This window comes from Numenius arquata, chromosome 6, assembly GCF_964106895.1.
Source record: "Numenius arquata chromosome 6, bNumArq3.hap1.1, whole genome shotgun sequence".
Classification (NCBI taxonomy): domain Eukaryota; kingdom Metazoa; phylum Chordata; class Aves; order Charadriiformes; family Scolopacidae; genus Numenius; species Numenius arquata.
The window spans coordinates 35,850,155-35,868,800 of record NC_133581.1 but is presented as its reverse complement, the minus strand read 5'-3'; the positions used below and the strand labels follow the sequence as shown (position 1 = coordinate 35,868,800).

The following is an 18,646-nucleotide window of genomic DNA, read 5'->3' as shown; positions in this document are numbered from 1 at the left end:
CAGGGAAAGGTGACTTTTATCTTCTGTTCCCACAGTCCTGTCCCTTGGCCTCCCTGCCAGTGGGACTCAGAGGGGGAAAGCAGAGCAAGAACTCCGAGCACTGGTAGTTTATAGGTAGCTTTTGAGCTGTGGAGGTATTGCCTTATCTCATGGGTAGCGTCTTACTCAATTTCAAGTCCAGTTGGCAATTTTGAAATGTTACCAGCAGTGCTGTATATCTGAATTTCTTTTGCAGCACAGCAGCTGCTTGGTTGGGGTGTTTGGACCTGCGTTTTATTTGCTGACACACATCTAAACTGATTTGAAACCAATACTGTGAATCACCGTATGCAGAAAAAGTTAAATAACATTTATTCATTTTGAGGAAAATCTGTAATTGAGCTATTGTCATCCAATAAAACTTGTTTTGTACAGCATTTTTCATGCAAATTGTATTTGAATGCTTTAGAAGTGAATAATACTTCAGAAGTGATCAGAACACTGAAGTGGTAAAGAGGCATTTTCATTTAACGTAGCAAGGAGAAAGAGTATTCCTCTTTTTACAGAAATTAGGTAGTCAGATGAAGAGATTACAAAAAAGCGTGTTTGTATTTGAACTAGGCCGGCAGGATGCAGTCCTCTCTCCTGTGTATCACAAGAGAGGTAAAAAAAACTGGGACAACAATTTTCCTTGGACTCTACAAAGAATCCAGGGACGATCTGAGAAGCAGAGAAGTTTCTTGCTTTATCTCTCCCTAACCATCTTCATCGTCTTCTCCTGTTTGTCTCTTCCACGTGCTCTCTCAAACCACCAGTCCCAGCACAAACCCTCCCTCCCTATCTGGGCTTCCTGCTCCAATCGCCCTCTCCTTCAAACCCTCCTTGGGTGTCCCCGTCCTCCTGACCCCTGTGCTTGTCCTGGTGGGTCCAGCATGGTGCTTCAACAGAGTGTGTGCCTCTCTGCCAGAGAGAACTTCAACCTTTTTCAGTTAAGCGTATGATCCATTTCGAAATTGATTTTGGGACAAACCCAAACCAGTGATTTTGAGTAGAACCAGATCTGTACCCGTGTTCCAGTCTTTCAATTCAGAATTAAAATTTGTTCTTGACTGGAAAGGAAGGTCTGGGACTATTTCGAATTAACACATGTTTTTGTCATCTTGCAGAGCATTTCCGTGTAGCCCATCCCAGCTACTATGAGCTTGCTCTATAGTGACAGCGTCTGCGGGGCCCGCGCCGCGGAAAGCGGCTGCTGCGCAGCCATGGCCAGTGCCTGCAGCGCTGGAGCCAAGGACGACAGCGTGAGCCTCAGCAGTGGGACAGGAAACCCTCCCGCTTCTGTCACGGAGGAGACGCAAGGATACGATGTGGAGTTCGATCCGCCCTTGGAAAGCAAATACGAATGTCCCATCTGCTTGATGGCTCTTCGGGAAGCAGTGCAGACACCCTGCGGACACCGCTTCTGCAAAGGCTGCATTGTCAAATCAATAAGGTAAAGGAAAAGTTATAAAGGAAGAGAATGTAATGAGGGAATAGTCTCGAACAAAGCATTGAGAAGAGAAACTGGGTGGTGTTTGGGGGAGTGGGAATGAGAGATGGAGGCAAAACCAGGCTGGGTCATAAAAATGAATGAGGGAAAGAGCAAGGAACGGCAGAAGGTTCACTGGTAGAGTGTGCTTCCCTCACAGCTGGAATAGTCATCAGGGTCCCACACGTGTCAGTGAGTATGGGAACGCGTTGGTAGAAGGCTAGATGTTATGCTGTAGGGGTTTTCCTTCTTAGTATAGGCCAGATTTTTTCTTCTCAATTGCTCACTTGGCTCAAATGTCACAGTGCTTTGGTAGGAATCTAAATACTTAATTCTATGTCACCCACACATAGAATTGGTTAATTTCCAAACTTACTTTGCACACCTTTGTGTAAAGATCATCAAACTGTCTTTGATGTTACCGTACAACCTTGTTTTTCTCAGGCATTAATTTTTGGCATGCAAAATGGACCGTGCTTTCTCGATTGGTTTTCCATACCATTTATCCTTAGTTTTATTCCATTTCTTTTTCTCCATGGTTTGTCATTTGTAGCTCGCTAAATGAATAGTATGCCAGCAACCATGCTCTTTGAATACAGCATTTTGTGGGGTTTTTGTGGGCTTCCCTGTAGCTTCTACCACTGTTGTATCTGATGCTACTGTATTTCTTCATGACGTCCCTTTTAGATCAAGGTGGGAAATGTTGGAGCAGAGTATGAGGAGGCAAACTTAATAGCAAAAGAGCAGGCTATTTTCCTGAAAAATTTCCAGAAGTTTCCGTGTGTTTGTAGCACAGTTCTTGTTAACATTAATTTGGTCAGTATTTCTGGGGAAAGGATGCAGATTTCATTCTCCAGCAAATGCAGAATGCCACCAGTGTTCATTCATAAAAAGTGACTCGCCTGTGGATTCTGCGGAGGAAGCTGAGAGATACTCAGTTCACTAACCGTGCGGTGAGAGCACCCTGCTCCCTTAGTCCCTTCCCTTGTTCAATACTTTCCTAATTCTGCAAGAAAAGTTCCACAGGTCTTGCCCAACTGCATCACAGATTCGTATCAGCCAGGCATGTGGAAGGAGGCGATGCTTTTGCCCAAACCTGAACCCGTCAGCTTTGGCTCTAATCCAGTTCCCCAGGCACAAGCAGTTGGCTTCACTTTCTGGCCTTTGCTTTGCACATTCCAACCTAAATTCTTTCAGGAGGTTAATGTACTTAATTTCATGCGTGCTTGTAAGAATTGAACTAGGCGTTTGTACTAAGAAAGGCCATTAAATTTTGGAATCCCTTACTTGCTGTCTTTGAGTTTGCTCTATTTGTTGGCAGTAGCAGTTGTTATACTATTCTTTAACTTGGGTATTTCTAGAAGAAAGAAAAGAAATCTTTAAACCTTCTCATGGGAATATGATGTCTATAAATCCTGAAGGTAAATTAGTCAGTGCTTAAGTATGCTGAGCTTTAGAAATGTCTACTCACTAATCATTTCAAAGATAACAGAATTCCTAGGTTGAAAACTGAGGGGAAAATTACTAAACTTAAAATTATCAAAAATGGGTGTCTCGTTTCCAGTCTTAACACCTCAGGTGTTCTTGTTGTTTTCTAATCCTTCTGCTGATGAGCTGCACAGTTACAGTCCTGGGTTAGAATTTCCCCCAGGACTGAGTGAGGAACTGCAGTGAACCCATGATCAGAACGGAACATCTCGTAGCAGGTAAAGAAACTTCCTTCTTAAACCTCAGGCGTGGAAAATGGTTCCTCTTCCTTTTGAAATGAACAGAGCATTTGCTCTGCTCAAAGTTTTAGGTCTGCAAACAGTTCCAACGGCCAAAAGCTTTTGCTGCTTTTACACCCTTTCCTTTACTTCATTTCTATAGATAGCGTTGAGTGTTTCAGTGAATACTAAACACAGGTGGAAAGCATTTTTCAACTTAGAGTGTTTTTCAACATCATCACTGTGATGTTTCAGATTTTTCACTGATCGTAAATGTTTTCCCTCGTTCCTCACTGAAATCTGTCTCTGGAGGGCGATTTGAGGGAACGCTTGTGAAGGCAGAGCAGACAACTTGAAGTGCCAGACCCCTGAGTCCCTGAAGGGCTGAACCGCATCTTAATTGGGTTCCATGGATTAAGCTACTGATTTGGAGTAGGTAGTGTCTACAGCACAATATTGATTTGGAGTATGTAATGTCTGCAGTACTGTATTGATTGATGTCATTGAGAAGCTTCTGCAGAACTAAAATGAAAATGGAAAATGATTATTACATTCTCTAAGTACTGTTTTTTTCATTAAGTGATTGTCACAGCCTTTATTTGATCAGGAAAAAATTGCCTCTATTTATGCCTCATTTGCCCGCTGTCTAGCTCAAGTGAAAGCAGAGATTATGGATTTTAAATGATGAAGGATGGACAAGTAGTTTTTGAGTAATTGCTTCTTAGGACTTACACAAGCAATTGTAGTTGTCCATGTTGAAGAAGTTGTGGCTGCAACTAGAAAGATTTTTTTAAAAAGCTTTTAAAGACCAGAGGTTTAGATCTTACAATGTGAGGGACACGATTAGACCAGATGGATTTGATCACAGTAGATGTTTGCCTCCCAGAAAGCCTTGGCATCTTTTTAAATAAAGCTGTCTGAAGTGCTTTGAAGTGCCGTGAGTCATGGTAATGAAGAAGCTTATCTACCTAAATAACTGCAAATAATATTTTACAAACGTTACAAAGTACTTGATTAGAAATTCTAGAAGAACTAAGTTCAGATGCAGTATCTAATTAAATTTCACTCTGCTCTTTCTTCTCCTGTGTCTTAGGTCAAAGCCCACTTAGGGCTTGTAGTAGAGCTCGCCAAATATCATAACCTCTGTTTATCAGAAAAGCGGAATTACGAGCTGACTTGGGGCAGCAAGGACAGCTTTGGGTGTTTGCAGCCTGTCATACAGCCGGTGTGGGTGCAGTTAGAGTGTACACCAACTGTTCCAGCTTTTAGGTTAAACTGCTCACTTGCCAAAATCATGGAGCAGGCTTTTTTTTTTAAACAAAATTATTCTGGCTTTACTTTTCATACCTATATTTTAATTTTGAGGGATATTACAGGAATATTAATTGTACTTTGTAGCAGATGATTATTGTTTCACAGGTATGGTTGTGGGTGGCAAAGCCCAATGTGATAAATAATTCCAGCATAGGAAAGCCTCTGCTGTAACATAAGTTAGAACTGAGGTGGATAAACTTAATTCCATGATAGGAAATGTATAGCAACATCTTTGTGAATGCATCTAAGCAGCCTTTTAAACACAATCCCAATACTTGTAAATGCTGTTAGAAGTCTGTTTAATATACTACAATAAGTTATTGCTCTTTTCCTACTACTAAATTGGAAAATTGCCATTCATTCGTATTTTACCTTTTGTTTGCTAGTTATTTAAACTGAGGATCTGGTAATCATTATTTAAAAATAATCTGTTGCTAGCTGTTATTATATATGATTAGCTTTTCTGTGTAGAGAGAAGGCTGCTGTCTCACCAGCAGGCTGTCACATTTGGGGCCGGGCTGGCCACTGAAATGAATGACAGATGCTCTTCCCCCCAGCCCTTGCTCCAGGGAGAGGAGAGAGAGAGAGAGAGAAAGAGATTTATGAGTTTAGGAAAAAACTAAACTAATGACGTATTAATAATGAAATAAAAAGGAAATAATGAAATAGATACAGTATATACAAAACCGTATCAAGCTCCCAGGATGATGTCACCAGCGGGCACTGGGGAAGTCCCGGACTGGACTCAGTGACGGATGGGAACTGGATTCCAGCTCTGGAGCCAGGAACACACAGATCGAGATCAAAGGCAGACGAACCGACAGGGTCCTCCTCGGACATCAGCCATTGAAGGAAGAGCTGACCCTTGGATCCCTCAGCTTTTATACTGAGCGTGAGGCAGATGGCATGGAACACCCAGTTGGTCAGTTTGGGGTCACCTCTCCTGTCCCCTCCTCCCCACAGGTGGGACCCCTCTAGGCTTCTCTGCTTCTGACCCTCTAACAGGGCAAATAACGAAACGAGCTGAGCTTGGCTGTCAGAGCAATAAGTATAAGCAAGAGCCTCTCTGCACACCGTTCCTTGGCATAAATTAGAAACAATCACGTTTTATCAGTCTCTGGAAGCAGACTAGTCTTAAAAATACGCCATGACTTTCAGAGAGTTTTACCTCGAGCCAGGACAGCAGGCCTGCTGAACTGGCACCGTACTTCACTAACCAGGGTGTTGGTAACCGAGTTAGACCTGGGAATGCTGATTTGCTGTAGGTTGCCTGCAAAGCGAGGGAACGTTTCTGAGTTGTGACAAAGACCGGCACGCTGCTCATAGCTCAGGGAGCTACGGAACTAAATGGCGCTTTAGGTGTTTTCTTTATTCCATTTGTTTAGGAGTACGACTCTCAGACTTTCAGTGAGCTAGCTTTTGCAAGCAAAACCTAGGAAAGGAAGTTCATTGTCTCTTTCTGAAGTCTCAGCTTTACCCCTGCTTCCTCTGGCAGCACTGCTGAGGGAGGAGTTGCTGAGCAATTATTTCCTTTTCCAACAAAGAACACAAATTCCCTTATGCTCTCCACAGCCCACTTGGTTCTGCTTCCCCTTACGGTCACAGGCAGTGACAATGATCTGGCCTTTGGTCTTTGGACCACAAGTGCTCTCTGACATATTTTCCACCCCATGCATTTTTCCATTTTATTGGTGTTTCCATTAGCACATCAGCTCAGAAGCTTTGATCCCTTGTGCCTCTTCAGCTGTATTCCTTCATTATGAATATATAAGTTCACCTACTGCTTTCAGAGATGAGCTGATACTGCATATTTTAAAGGAAAATTTGGTGGAGGTGATCCCTCTTTTGCTCTGTTTTTAAAGATTCTTGTGCTTAAATGCAGCAAGACAGAACCTGGAGAAGTGGAACAGGCTGTTAGTTCTCTTGAGCAAGTTCCATGCACCCGTGTTCCACCATCAGACTCTAAACGTCGGCTAGTTAGCACTGTCATCCACTCCGTTGGCTGCTCAGGTGGCTTCGTTACACCACCAGTGTAATTCTCATAGTTGTTAGTAATTTTTGTATCTGGACTTTTTTCACCCTTCTTTGCTGTACAAATTGAAGGACAACCAACTGACCAAATTGTTGTACAACAAAAGCAGCAAAATGGGCTACATGAAAAGTGGTGGCAAATAGATGAAGTGAATCTGGGAAGAAAACAAGAGGTTTTGCTTTTTCTCTCAGCTGTGATCACCTTGGCTGTTTATAAAGTGAGAAAGAAAGTAGAAAAGGTCCAAGAATCTTTAAAGGATTGTTTTGAAATAATACGTGAAATATTCTGTGATGTTTGAGCTATGTGAAGTAGTTACAGAAGCGGGGCCTTCTGAGGTTTCTTTACGTTTTCCTCAAATTTATTTCCAGAGTATCTGTCCTGGCATTTGTCCAAAGAAAAACTATTGAGTTAGACAAGTGCTGTGATCCCAGTCATGCCACCTCTAGTGAAACTTGTGTGTTAACAATTTCTCTGGTGTACATTGCGTACTATCTGGTAATTGCCACATAAATGCCATTGTTTTCAGACATATCTTAATGTGTTATAGTTGTCTTGCTGGCGTAAAAATATTTTAAACGAAGGGCAAAGGAAACTTGGAATCTCTTCTTCTTTTCTTTTCTGCATTGTAGAGATGCAGGTCACAAATGTCCAGTAGACAACGAAATTCTACTTGAAAATCAACTTTTTCCTGATAACTTCGCTAAACGGGAAATCCTTTCATTAACGGTTAAGTGTCCCAACAAGGGCTGCAATATGAAGATGGAGCTGAGGCATTTAGAGGTGAGAATTAGTTTTCAAAATATGGAACCATGTTTGCATGGACACGTAAAAACTCCAAATAACTTACCATAGACGGTCATACCTGATACCTGCTTACACTGATTCAATGCATTGTTCATTCAAGATGATAGCTGCATGTTTGGTGGGTTTTTTTGATGAGTCTTTAGTTGTAATTATCTGATTCTCAAGTGAACGTCGTCATGCCTGAAAATTGTACTAATGCAGCTTTCTCTTTAGGGTCATTCACGTTTGTCTTTTGATGAGCTGTATCTGTACCTCACACAAGTTCCCTACAGTCAGTTTAATATTGCCTCAAAGCAGCTAGATATATTAGTTGAAATGATTGTTTTGGAAAATAATATACAGTTAAAAGGATAAACATAAAGCTAAATTTTTTGCCTGAGAGCATTCTTAAAGCTCTGAATACACGAAGCCCTGATCTTTGTAACAGGCCAATAACAGGCTTGGTAAAGTCAACATCAGTGTATAAGGATTTCTTTGCATGAAGGAAAGATTGCAGTTTCTTCCTCTTTGCTGTACTTTATCTTGAAAACAGATGAGACAATAGTACCTGTTTGTAGGATCAAATCCCTCTTTTCTCCTTGTTCAGGACCACCAGTTGCAGTGTGATTTTTCCACTGTGGAATGCCCACAGTGCCAAGGAGCCTTCCAGAAGAACCATCTGAAAGAGCACATGACGCAGGAGTGTCGGAGGCGACAAGTCTGCTGTCCCAACTGTGCCACATCTATGGCCTATGAAGATAAAGAGGTACTTAGCAGGAGTCTTAGTCCTTCAACCTTCATTCACATGGGTTTGCTTGTAAATGGAACATCAGTTAGGAAAAAAAATAGGTTTTGGTGTAGAAGAGCTGTTTGTGCTGCGCAGGTGAGAGGCTGCAGACTCAGGACATTAGTCTGGAACAGGGGAAAGCTGGGGAGAGGATTGTGCTTAAATGCAATTCTTGGGAACCCTGTGGTGAGAAAAGGCTTGAATAAGAACCACTGATTTTTGTCCTTACCATCGGAGAGGCCAGCATCTACTACTGAAGTGAGACACAAGCAATATTTTTATCTACAGTTTTTATGCCAGGCAGAAAGGATGTGTCAGGAGATGCATCTTTTGGGGATAGCTGCTAATACACGAGACCAAAGTCATTTCTGAATTCTTCTCCTGGCTCTGCATTTTTTACTTGGGTGATGCTGAGGATGGTCCTTTGATTTTTGAGCTTCCATTTCTTCATTTGCGTACGAATATGTTTTATCTCAAGAGCTCTTAATTTTATGGTATCAATATTGTGAATTGTCAAACAAAAATACCTCATATAGTCCAATAATAGAAAAAAAAAAACTTTAATATAGTTCTACTGCAATTGAACATGAATTTCAGAAACTTTGGGATAAATTCAGACTCCTTTGGAGCATAAAAGCTTTAGGAAATAAAATATCTGCAACTTTATGAATCTCTTGTATGAGTCCAGGAAAAAACAGTAATTACAGAAAACATACTATCCAGGGTAAGGGGATTGTCTTTGTTTCACAGTTACATACAGCTAAACGCAACATTTGAAATGTAAATAAAAATATAACATCAGAGGTGATTAGCGCTCTCTTGAATTGTATAGCTTTATTGATTCTTTCTTTCCTCTCTTTTTCTCTGGTTGATAACTAAGCTTCATGACCAAACCTGTCCACTCGCCAATGTGTTTTGTGAATATTGCAACACAGTGCTCATCAGAGAGCAGGTAAGAGACTGCCTTTCTCCATTTTTAGTCTGGGTTGGATGTTTTGTATTTACATTGCTTCTTTAATCTGAAATTAAACTTGAGGAAACAGCTTGTCTACTAGCTACTAAATCTCTGCCTCTCTCGCTCTCTCTCAGAATGTTGCATCCAGTGCAGGTGCAATACTCTTAAATGCTGCTCCAGTTTGCAGGTGCAGTCTGGTAAACCTCCGCAAGATTTTTGGTTGAAATCACATTGTTTTGGTAAACAGCTTCTCGATAGGGGCCCATGATGCATGTTTTTCATCTTGAACAAAGGTTGAACAATACCAAGTAGCTGCCAGTGGTTACTGACACTAGCTGACACTAGAAGACAAGGCTTTGATTTGTGCAGAGAGGGAGAGTATTTGTAATTGGAAAGGCACTGTTGGAAAGTAGCTATAAATTATTCACAATCAAACTGTAGCTCCTGTCTGGAATTCTGCTTCTATCATAGTAGCCCTTATTATTTCTTCTATTCAATAGCAACTTACTTCATTGACAAGAAAATGGTAACTGTTATTGAATTTGCAGCCTATCCCTGTTTGAATGGGATGGCAACTATGTTAATGACCTGGGTTGAAATAAAGAACGGTTTTGTCAAATTGGAGAAATACTCTGAAAAACAGGATTGAGTATATTAGCAATAAAGGCAAAAATCTGTTTAGGTAGAATAATGAACTGCAAAAGTAGGGAACAGAGAATGCTAAACTAGGCAATGGTTTAGAATTAATGGCTGACCTATATTAAGCTTGTGATCTACTTCATCCTGATATTTAAACATGGCAGACATACTGGGTTGTATAAACAGGTATTTTGCCTGTGAAATCCAGAATTATCCTTTGTTCTGTTTAGGGTTCATAAGACCTCAGCTGAAACTCTTCAGCTTTTGAGGTGGGCATAATAGGGAGAATCCAGAGCAGTGAGATAATTGGGTCTGGAAAACACAGACCATAAGGAAAATGGAAGTAACTTGAGATTTTTGAGGAAGAGGATAATGAAGTAAGACACAAGAAGTATATGCAAGTGGTGCTTCAGAAGGGACTGTGATCCAGCTTGTGAATAGGCTAGAAACAAAAGGCATTTCTTCTAGCAAGAAAACTTGAATGCTTTCTAATGTCATAGCATCATAGAATGGGTTGGGTTGGAAGGGACATTAAAGATCATCGAGTTCCAACCCCCCTGCCCTGGGCAGGGACACCTCCCACCAGACCAGGTTGCTCAAAGCCCCATCCAGCCTGGCCTTGAACACTTCCAGGGATGGGGCAGCCACAGCTTCTCTGGGCAACCTGGGCCAGGGTCTCACCACCCCCACAGCAAAGAATTTCTTCCTAATATCTAATCTAAATCTCCCCTCTTTCAGTTTAAAACCATTCCCCCTCATCCTATGGCTCCCCTCCCTGATCAAGAGTCCCTCCTCATCTCTCCTATAGCCCCTTTAGGGATGGGAAGGCTGCTCTAAGGTCTCCCTGGAGCCTTCTCTTCTCCAGGCTGAACATCCCAACTCTCTCGGGCTGTCTTCATAGGAGAGATGCACCAGCCCTTGGATTATCTTTGTGGCCCTTCTCTGGACCTGCTCCAACAGGTCCATGTCCTTCCTGTGTGGAGGACTCCAGAGCTGGACACAGTACTCCAGGTGGGGTCTCCCCAGAGCGCACCAGAGAGGCAGAATCCCTCCCTGGCCCTGCTGGCCACGCTCCTTTTGATGCGGTCCAGGATGGGGTCGGCTTTCTGGGCTGCCAGCGCACATTGCTGACTCATGTTGAGCTTCTCATGCACCCACACCCCCAAGTCCTCCTCAGGGCTGCTCTCCAGCCATTCTCTGCCCAACCTATATTTGTGCCTGGGATTGCCCTGACCCAGGTGCAGGACCTTGCACTTGGCCTGGTTGAACTTCATGAGGTTCACACAGGCCCCCCTCTCCAGCCTGTCCAGGTCCCTCTGGATGGCATCCCTTCCCTCCAGCGTGTCAACCGCACCACACAGCTTGGTGTCATTAGCAAATTTGCTGAGGGTGCACTCAGTCTCACTGTCTTTGTCTCCAACAAAGATGTTGAACAGCACTGGTCCTGCTACCGACCCCAGAGGAATGCCACTCGTCACTGGCTTCCACTTGCACATTGAGCCATTGACCACAACACCCCGAGTGAGGCCATCCAGCCAGTTCCTTATCTACCGAGTGGTCCATCCGTCAAATCCATGTCTTTCCAGTTTAGAGACCAGGATGTCATACTGGACAGTGTCAGACGCTTTGCACAAGCTCAGCTAAATGACGTCTGTTGCTCTCTGTTGTCTAATGCAAGAGCAAAGGCAATGAATTGTTCAAGTACATACAAGGAGGATGTAAAATTTTTATCAGCAGCTAACAGTTTTGTTCAAAACTTCCATATTTCTTTGAGAAATTATATGGGTATAAACTGATCTGACTTCAGGTACCTATTCAGAGTCCATCCAGCCATTTTCTTTTAGGATGATATAAAAGAATACTCTTGATGGAAAAATTAATTTCAAATCTGATTTGTTTTAGATGCCTAACCATTATGACAATGATTGTCCTACTGCCCCAGTGCCGTGTTTTTACAGTGCCTTTGGGTGTCCTGAAAAGGTAAGCCTTTTATCAGAATCATTAATTGCAGACTTTCTGCATGGTTTTGGTGGGGTTTTTTTAATCTCTTTTCCTATTCTTGTCTCATTCACCAGCCCAAATCTCCAGTGATTTGTGGGGGTTTTTTTCTGTTTTGAGGTATCTTAATTCTAAAATACTGTATGTTGATACATTGCCTTTCAAAAGTTTTTTTCAAATTTAAAAAAAACTTTGTGAGTGAATTGCTTGATGAACTTGCTTTCATTAATCCATGAGGGTTTTCTCAGCTTTCATGTCAATAAAGTAGCTTCTAGCATTTCTTCCAAAGTTGTGACCAAATACAGTTATGGCTCTTAGAGTTCAGTGAAGAAAACCTCACAGTGCTTTGAATTTTATTAAATTCTAAAATTATTTCATCTGGATACTCTTATTTCTAGCTGTTTAATACCTCTTTGTAAAAATGGATCTTTTCCCTTCATCATTTCCACATCAGTTCGCATACACCTTTGTATTTGGTACTGCGGAGCATTGTAGCAAATCAATGAAGGGAATACAATGCTGATTTAGAACACAGAAAAAATACTAAATGTATGTTTGTCAGTAACACTTTTTCACCATGTCACTATTTTGAGTTGAACAGTATTTACCCACACGCGTTTGAACTTCTTTTTTTGTTTATTGTAAGAGTGATCTTAAATTTGGAGCCCTCCATTGGTAAAGTACTGCTTTGTCGTGTCACCTGTCCTTGACTCATATTCCAGTTTTTCTCCCATAAGAGAAGCAACTTGTTGTTGGATTTTCTTCAGTGCCACACTTAAGATGTGATTGCAGAGAATTTGTGATATGTTCCTAATGTTGGATCTCTTAAATTCTAGATGCAAAGGAATGAACTGGCACGACACATGCAGGAGTTCACTCAGGTTCACATGAGAATGATGGCTCAGAGTTTTCAAAATATCAGTGTTACTGCTACAAATCCTGTACCCTTCATCAATGGCCTGCCCTTTGAGCCTGCCCTCTTCTCGCACGTGTCACATGCCGCGTATGATTGTAATCCAGAAGTTGCAAACTTCAAAGAAACTATTCAGCAGTTGGAAGGCCGTCTGGTAAGACAAGATCACCAAATCAGAGAACTCATTGCCAAAATGGAGACTCAGAACACTCATGTGGCAGAGCTCAAACGTACTATCCGAAGTTTGGAGGCAAAGATTACTGAAATGGAGGCACAGCAGTGTAATGGTATTTATATCTGGAAGATTGAGAACTTCAGTGGACTTCAGAAAGCCCAGGAAGAAGAGAGACCTGTTGTAATGCACAGCCCTGGCTTCTATACCGGAAAGCCTGGCTACAAGCTGTGTTTGCGGCTGCATATCCAGTTACCAAACGCTCAGCGCTGTGCTAATTTTATCTCTCTGTTTGTCCACACTATGCAAGGAGAATATGACAGCCATCTGCCTTGGCCTTTCCAAGGCACTATACGACTTTCTATTTTGGATCAATCAGAAGGCCCTGAAAGGCAGAATCATGAAGAAGTCATGGAGGCCAAGCCGGAGTTACTAGCCTTCCAGAGACCAACAATTCACCGCAATCCAAAAGGGTTTGGTTATGTGACTTTCATGCACCTGCAAACCTTGAAACAAAGAACCTTCGTAAAGGATGATACCCTTCTGGTGCGCTGTGAAGTTCTAACTCGTCTAGATTTAAACAGTCTTCGCAGAGAAGGATTTCAGTCTCGCAGTACTGATGGAGCTATGTAGACCATAAGTCTTAACCGGAGGAATGGAGCCACCAGTGCTTCTCCCACAGTTACAAACATGCTTACAACATGTCCATATGGGCTGCATTTGGAAAAGATCATAGTTGCCAACATAGTTGATCTTCACCTGAATAGAACTTTGTTGTTGCTGTATTTGCTGTGTTCAAATACTTGGTATTGTTCTCCATTAAAGTAATAAGCTACTTCTGTAGCAAGCTAACTAAATGAAGTGCTGTTAATTAAAACTTAACTGCCTATGAGAAAATCCTATCGAAGTACGTGTACATCTCGCCTTGGTAAAACTTAAGTCATGTCAGAAAAGACCTGTGAATCTTCTCACCTCAGTGCCTTGGAATAAATACTGTAGCAGGGAAATAGTCAAATTGATAAAGGTGAGGGGAGTTTTGTTTGTTTGTTTGTTTTTCACAGAGCTTGGGAAAGTTAAGACAGTTTCAATATTGACTTATCTAGAATTTGGAATTGGCTATGCTTCTCTTGAGATCCAAAGTCAGGTTAAGCCTTTGCGTCCATCACCAAGGGTTGAGGTGGGCTTTGACCCTCCTCCTCCGCGGAGTTGCCTTCAGGAAGTTGCGTGTTGGTGTAGAGTTGATACTGGTGTTTGTGAGTGACACATGGTAGTGGTGCGGAGAGGGTGAAATGACTCTGAGCTGACTTCACTGGAGAAATATCTGTGGTCTGAAAGTACTCCCCTAATTCTCTTTATTTTGATAAATCTTTTTGTAAGTGTGTGCTCTGGCCCCAGAATGTCAGTCACCATCACCAGATGGATAAAAGTGCACCGTTTGAGTAAGAGACCTTTGTGCTGGTGGGATCTCCTCCTCGCGCCGGACACTTTTTGGGTCAGGAGTGGGTACGTGAGCAGAGGTACATACTGATGAGACAGGGCAATGCAGAACTTGTTCTGCTGTTGTTGAAACCTGAATTTGTACCAAAGCTGAGCTTGTGACCTGCGTCTGTGCCAGCGTTCCCTTGGTGTTCTGGGTGACGTATGACCTTGTGTCATCTCCTGTGAGTCCTCGGTGCACATCTGGCCATACCAACATCCAGCTGTCATGGGTATGTCCTGTCCCATTTGACAACAGGAGCTGGGCCACTCAATGCTTTGGAGGGGAAGAAAAGCCTATTAATTAGACAATGTGAGGAAAAATTGTCATCCTCTTAGGAAAAAATCTGGCTTCCATAGTTACTCATTTACCAAACACTAGATTCACTGCGTCAAGAATTCATGAGCTTCCTAATGTTGCACGTATTGCTGTCTTCTCTACTGATGCTTTGTGTGCCATGTAAATGGTAGTTCTGACCAAAGCTGAGGAGTTCAAGTTCACTGGTGCTAAAAATCTTAACTTCTCGTGGTGCTGACAAAGTTCTGAACTTTGTCTTTAAAAGGAGGGAAGAAAAAAAGTTTTGTTCACCCCACAAGTTAAGTACACCGTGTGATACCGAAGAAAGGAGTAAGCCATACATAAGCATATGGAAATTATTTCCCCAAGCTGCTGAAACAACCTAAGGACTTAAGACACTGCAACCTAAAAGATACTGAAGAGTATTCCAACTGCTCGTCCTCATCAAAGCAATCCCGTGGGAGCCATCGGTGGGGAAAGTGCATATGCTGAATATATACAAGGCTCATGAAAGACTGCTGTAAGTAATGTAAATATATTGATTTGGGAGGATACTCTGCCTGTGATTAAAAGTTCCTGCCACTTTGTTCATCATATCCAGATGAATAAAATTTATTTTGCAGATAGAGCCTACTAGTTGAAGGATTGTGCTCACTGGAGTATTGTCACTACTGAAACATGAGCTTCCTGGCTAAAGGCAAACGCAGTCACTTGTTGACTTTAATTTAGTGTATTCTCTGTGTTTAGAGGACAGGTCAGCAGGTCAGCATATATTGCTCAAAAAAGGAAAAGATCCATGCTTTAAAACTGTCTTTTGAAAGCTCTTGGATGGTTTTTATACTGAATAGCCTCATCTTATCAGCTGAGCTGTTTTGGAGTGTCCTCTCTTGGAGCGTTCCTCGTAGTTAAACCCTTCTCAACCGAGAGCTTTTAACTCACGTGGCTGTGCCCAGACCCGCTGTCCGCAGGAGGCACCGTGCGCCAGTTCTCCACGCACTTCCAGCCCGTGTTCGTTACAGGTGTTTTTCCGAGATGCTCAAAGACTACCATTCTCCTCTCCTTATTTTGAGGTGGTTGGGGGGGAAGGGGCAAAAGAAACATTTGTGATCTGAGACCTCCTGCCTGCCACAGTTCCTTTCTCAACCCTAGCGATAGGAACAAAAATGTCCTTTGTGTTCTAAGAGTTTATACCCAAGACCCACTAAGTGCATTAATACTTTCTTTTCTTTTGGAGCTTTGCGTTATGAACTGAATGTTTGCTTTGAGCCTTATCTGCTGGATCTGACGTACTTCTGCCTTGGGAGGAGACTCGGTTTGGTGGTAGGTTCAGGAGTTTAAATGATTCAGGTTAATATTGTACGAGAGCACAAGCAATAGGAAATAGAAAGTTACTGCGTGTACGATGCTGTATTGGCCACAGTGATACAAATGCTTTATTCACTGCTGCTATTCTACTGGTTTGTATTTTAATTTTGCCAAGTAGAACTCTGAGTGATGCTAAATTACTGTAATGCCAGAGTTTTACGTGAGAGACTTTCAGAGCTAATCTGCTAAGTATCAGTTAAATCTTTCTTGTCGTGAAAAATTATAAATGCTAATGAAATGTTTGTTCATCTACGTGTTCCATTTTCCTCTTTTTTTTCCCCACCTCCCAAGCTACTCTTCATTTTAGCTGCAGTTCCAGAGCTTTCTCATACCAAAAAGATCATCTTTGGCTAATGGAAGAACTTGCGAGTCTACATTGTTCCTGTCTCAATGTACAGTCTTCACGACTATTGTCTTTTAGTCCAACTGTTCTAAGGTTACCACGAAGAGATTCAGTTTCTTTGTGAAAATGTATTTTCACTGAAAAAGCCTCCTTTCCTTTCCCTTTCCTCCAAACCTGATCTTTTCTTTCGAGGAATTGTTTTACCTCGGTGGAATTGAGGTACAATTCCTAGAACTGCTTAAATGGGAGAGAAAGGTATGCAGTGTTGAGAGTTCTCTCTAAAACAAATATGAAGAAATATAGGGGTTTAACCAGTTCCCTGTGTAATTTCTTGAGGAATGGGGTTCTTTAGTTCTGTAACTCTGGATGCTTTGCAGCATTCCTGGGTCTCAAGGTGGTTTAGAAAGTGGCTTATCTGCTTCTGTCTTCCAAATTTCTGTTGTCTTGAATGTGTTTTAAGTCAGCCACTCCTACTGTGCGTGTTTGCAAAGCTGCTATGGCACAAATCTTCCAATTATAATATATTACAAATGTGTTCTCTTTTTGCCTCTGAATGTCTTCCCCTGCAGGGCAGGGAAAATTATTTTACTAAAAATGTTGGTATGTAATGTATATGTGGGAGCTCAGATAATGTGAGATGTAAAGACTTGTTTTTTAAGTGGTCTGGTGATCTGCCTGGTCACGTTTGCTGTCAGGGGATTGAACTTGCTGATGAAATAAAATTGGGGTAGCTTTTCTGTTCTTACTTTAAAAATGCCTTCACATCAGATATATTGATGCTGGATGCGAAAGAATATTCTGAGGTCAGTGTTAAAGGTTTGTACTGGTTTGCGTTTGAACAGAATGAAAGCACTCCTGTGCCCTTGGAAGTACTGATAGATTGTTTAATATATTTTGTAATTAATGCATAGCTATATTTCTGACAGGATTTTAAAAAATAAACTAGTTAAACTGTGCACTGTGTGTCGCATCTTTATTCATATGGATGGCTGTTCAAATATATTAACTGTTGCGAGACCCCTGCGGTAGTTCCTGCCTTGTGGGTTTCGGGGTTGGCTGGTTTTCAATGAGAGAGCACCAAGAAGGCAAAGAATATATTTCAAGGTAAAAAAAACTTCTGTCACTTATAAAGGGTGATGGTAGTTGTATTCGTTACTAGAAGATGGTGTAATTGATGATAAATGGAGTGTTATCATCATCCTGTAATTTTAAGATGCAGCTCTGAAACACGCTGCACGCTGTCACCTCTGGCCACATCCTGCTCACTTGTTCTGGTTGCCACAAAAAACTGCGGGTCGAAGCTTTGTTGCAGGATCCTCAGATCAGAAACCGAAGGAGTCCCTCTGTCAGTAAGAGAAATAAGCATTTGCTTCATGGCAATTGGCTGATTTCTCTCAACCACAGAGGCGTTCTGGGGCCTGCAGGAAGAGGTGTTTTGATTTCGAACTTCATGGCCTATCGAGTGTGTCATGGTCAAGACCTTCAAATTCTGAGGAATCAGAATCTTCATGGTTGGAAAGGACCTCTGAGCTCACCGAGTCCAACCACACACACACACACACACACACACACACACACAAGACCCCCACAATCTCGGGCACTAGAGCATGCCCTGAAGTGCCACGTCTACACGTTCCTTAAATACTTCCAGGGATGGCGACTCCACCACCTCCCTGGGCAGGCTGTTCCAGGGCCTGACCACCCTCTCAGTGAAGTAATTCTTCCTGATATCTAATGTAAACCTCCCCTGCCCCAACTTCAGACCATTTCCTCTGCTCCTGTCATTATTCCCTTGGGAGAAGAGGCCAACACCCACCTCTCTACACCCTCCTTTCAGGGAGTTGTAGAGGGCAATGAGGTCTCCCCTCAGCCTCCTCTTCTCCAAACTAAACATGCCCAGTTCCCTCAGCCTCTCCTCGTGTGACTTGTTCTCCAGACCCCTCACCAGCTTGGTGGCTCTCCTCTGGACACGCTCCAGCAGCTTAATGTCCTTCCTGGAGTGAGGGGCCCAGAACTGAACACAGCACTCAAGGTGAGGCCTCACCAGTGCCCAGTACAGAGGCACCATCACTGCCCTAAGGAAGCATAGTGGTATTTACTAGACGTAATATCTAATGATGTGCCGTTAATGTCAAGTTAATTATGGCTTTATCTTTCATACAAATTGGTCGTAATAGCTCCCCCGAGTGATGGAGAGGAAAGCATGCTTGGATACCAGCAGCTGTTGTCTTAATCCATTTTTAATGCTCCATATTTTTAAGTACACTAAAATCTTCTTTTGGTGAGATGAAGTAGGAACAGCCTTTTTTTTTAACAGGAAAAATGGGCGTGTGCAGCCGAGCCTGTGAACAGAAAGTC

At 42.3% G+C, this 18,646-nt stretch overlaps 1 protein-coding gene across 2 annotated transcripts; it reads left to right on the top strand.

The window, feature by feature from the left end:
- The first annotated feature begins 1,144 nt into the window (after window positions 1–1,144).
- Window positions 1,145–17,242, top strand: TRAF6 (TNF receptor associated factor 6). Of its 2 annotated transcripts, XM_074149258.1 has the most exons (7): window positions 1,176–1,471; window positions 7,189–7,339; window positions 7,950–8,108; window positions 9,010–9,081; window positions 11,626–11,703; window positions 12,558–12,678; window positions 12,742–13,439. In XM_074149258.1, the coding sequence occupies exons 1-7, from the start codon at window positions 1,176–1,178 to the stop codon at window positions 13,437–13,439; spliced, it is 1,575 nt and encodes a 524-aa protein (XP_074005359.1). The 2 variants fall into 2 exon arrangements, with proteins under 2 accessions (XP_074005358.1, XP_074005359.1); XM_074149257.1 differs by having other exon boundaries at window positions 1,145–1,471; window positions 12,558–17,242.
- The last annotated feature ends 1,404 nt before the right edge of the window (window positions 17,243–18,646 follow it).

What these genes read in the sequence shown, in the direction of transcription:
- TRAF6 (XM_074149257.1), top strand. Translation starts at nt 1,176, where the DNA reads ATGAGCTTGCTCTATAGTGACAGCGTCTGCGGGGCCCGCGCCGCGGAA. An exon ending in TGGAGCTGAGGCATTTAGAG is followed by an intron (nt 7,340 to 7,949) that starts GTGAGAATTAGT and finishes CTCCTTGTTCAG; the next exon opens with GACCACCAGTTGCAGTGTGA. An exon ending in CAGTGCTCATCAGAGAGCAG is followed by an intron (nt 9,082 to 11,625) that starts GTAAGAGACTGC and finishes GATTTGTTTTAG; the next exon opens with ATGCCTAACCATTATGACAA.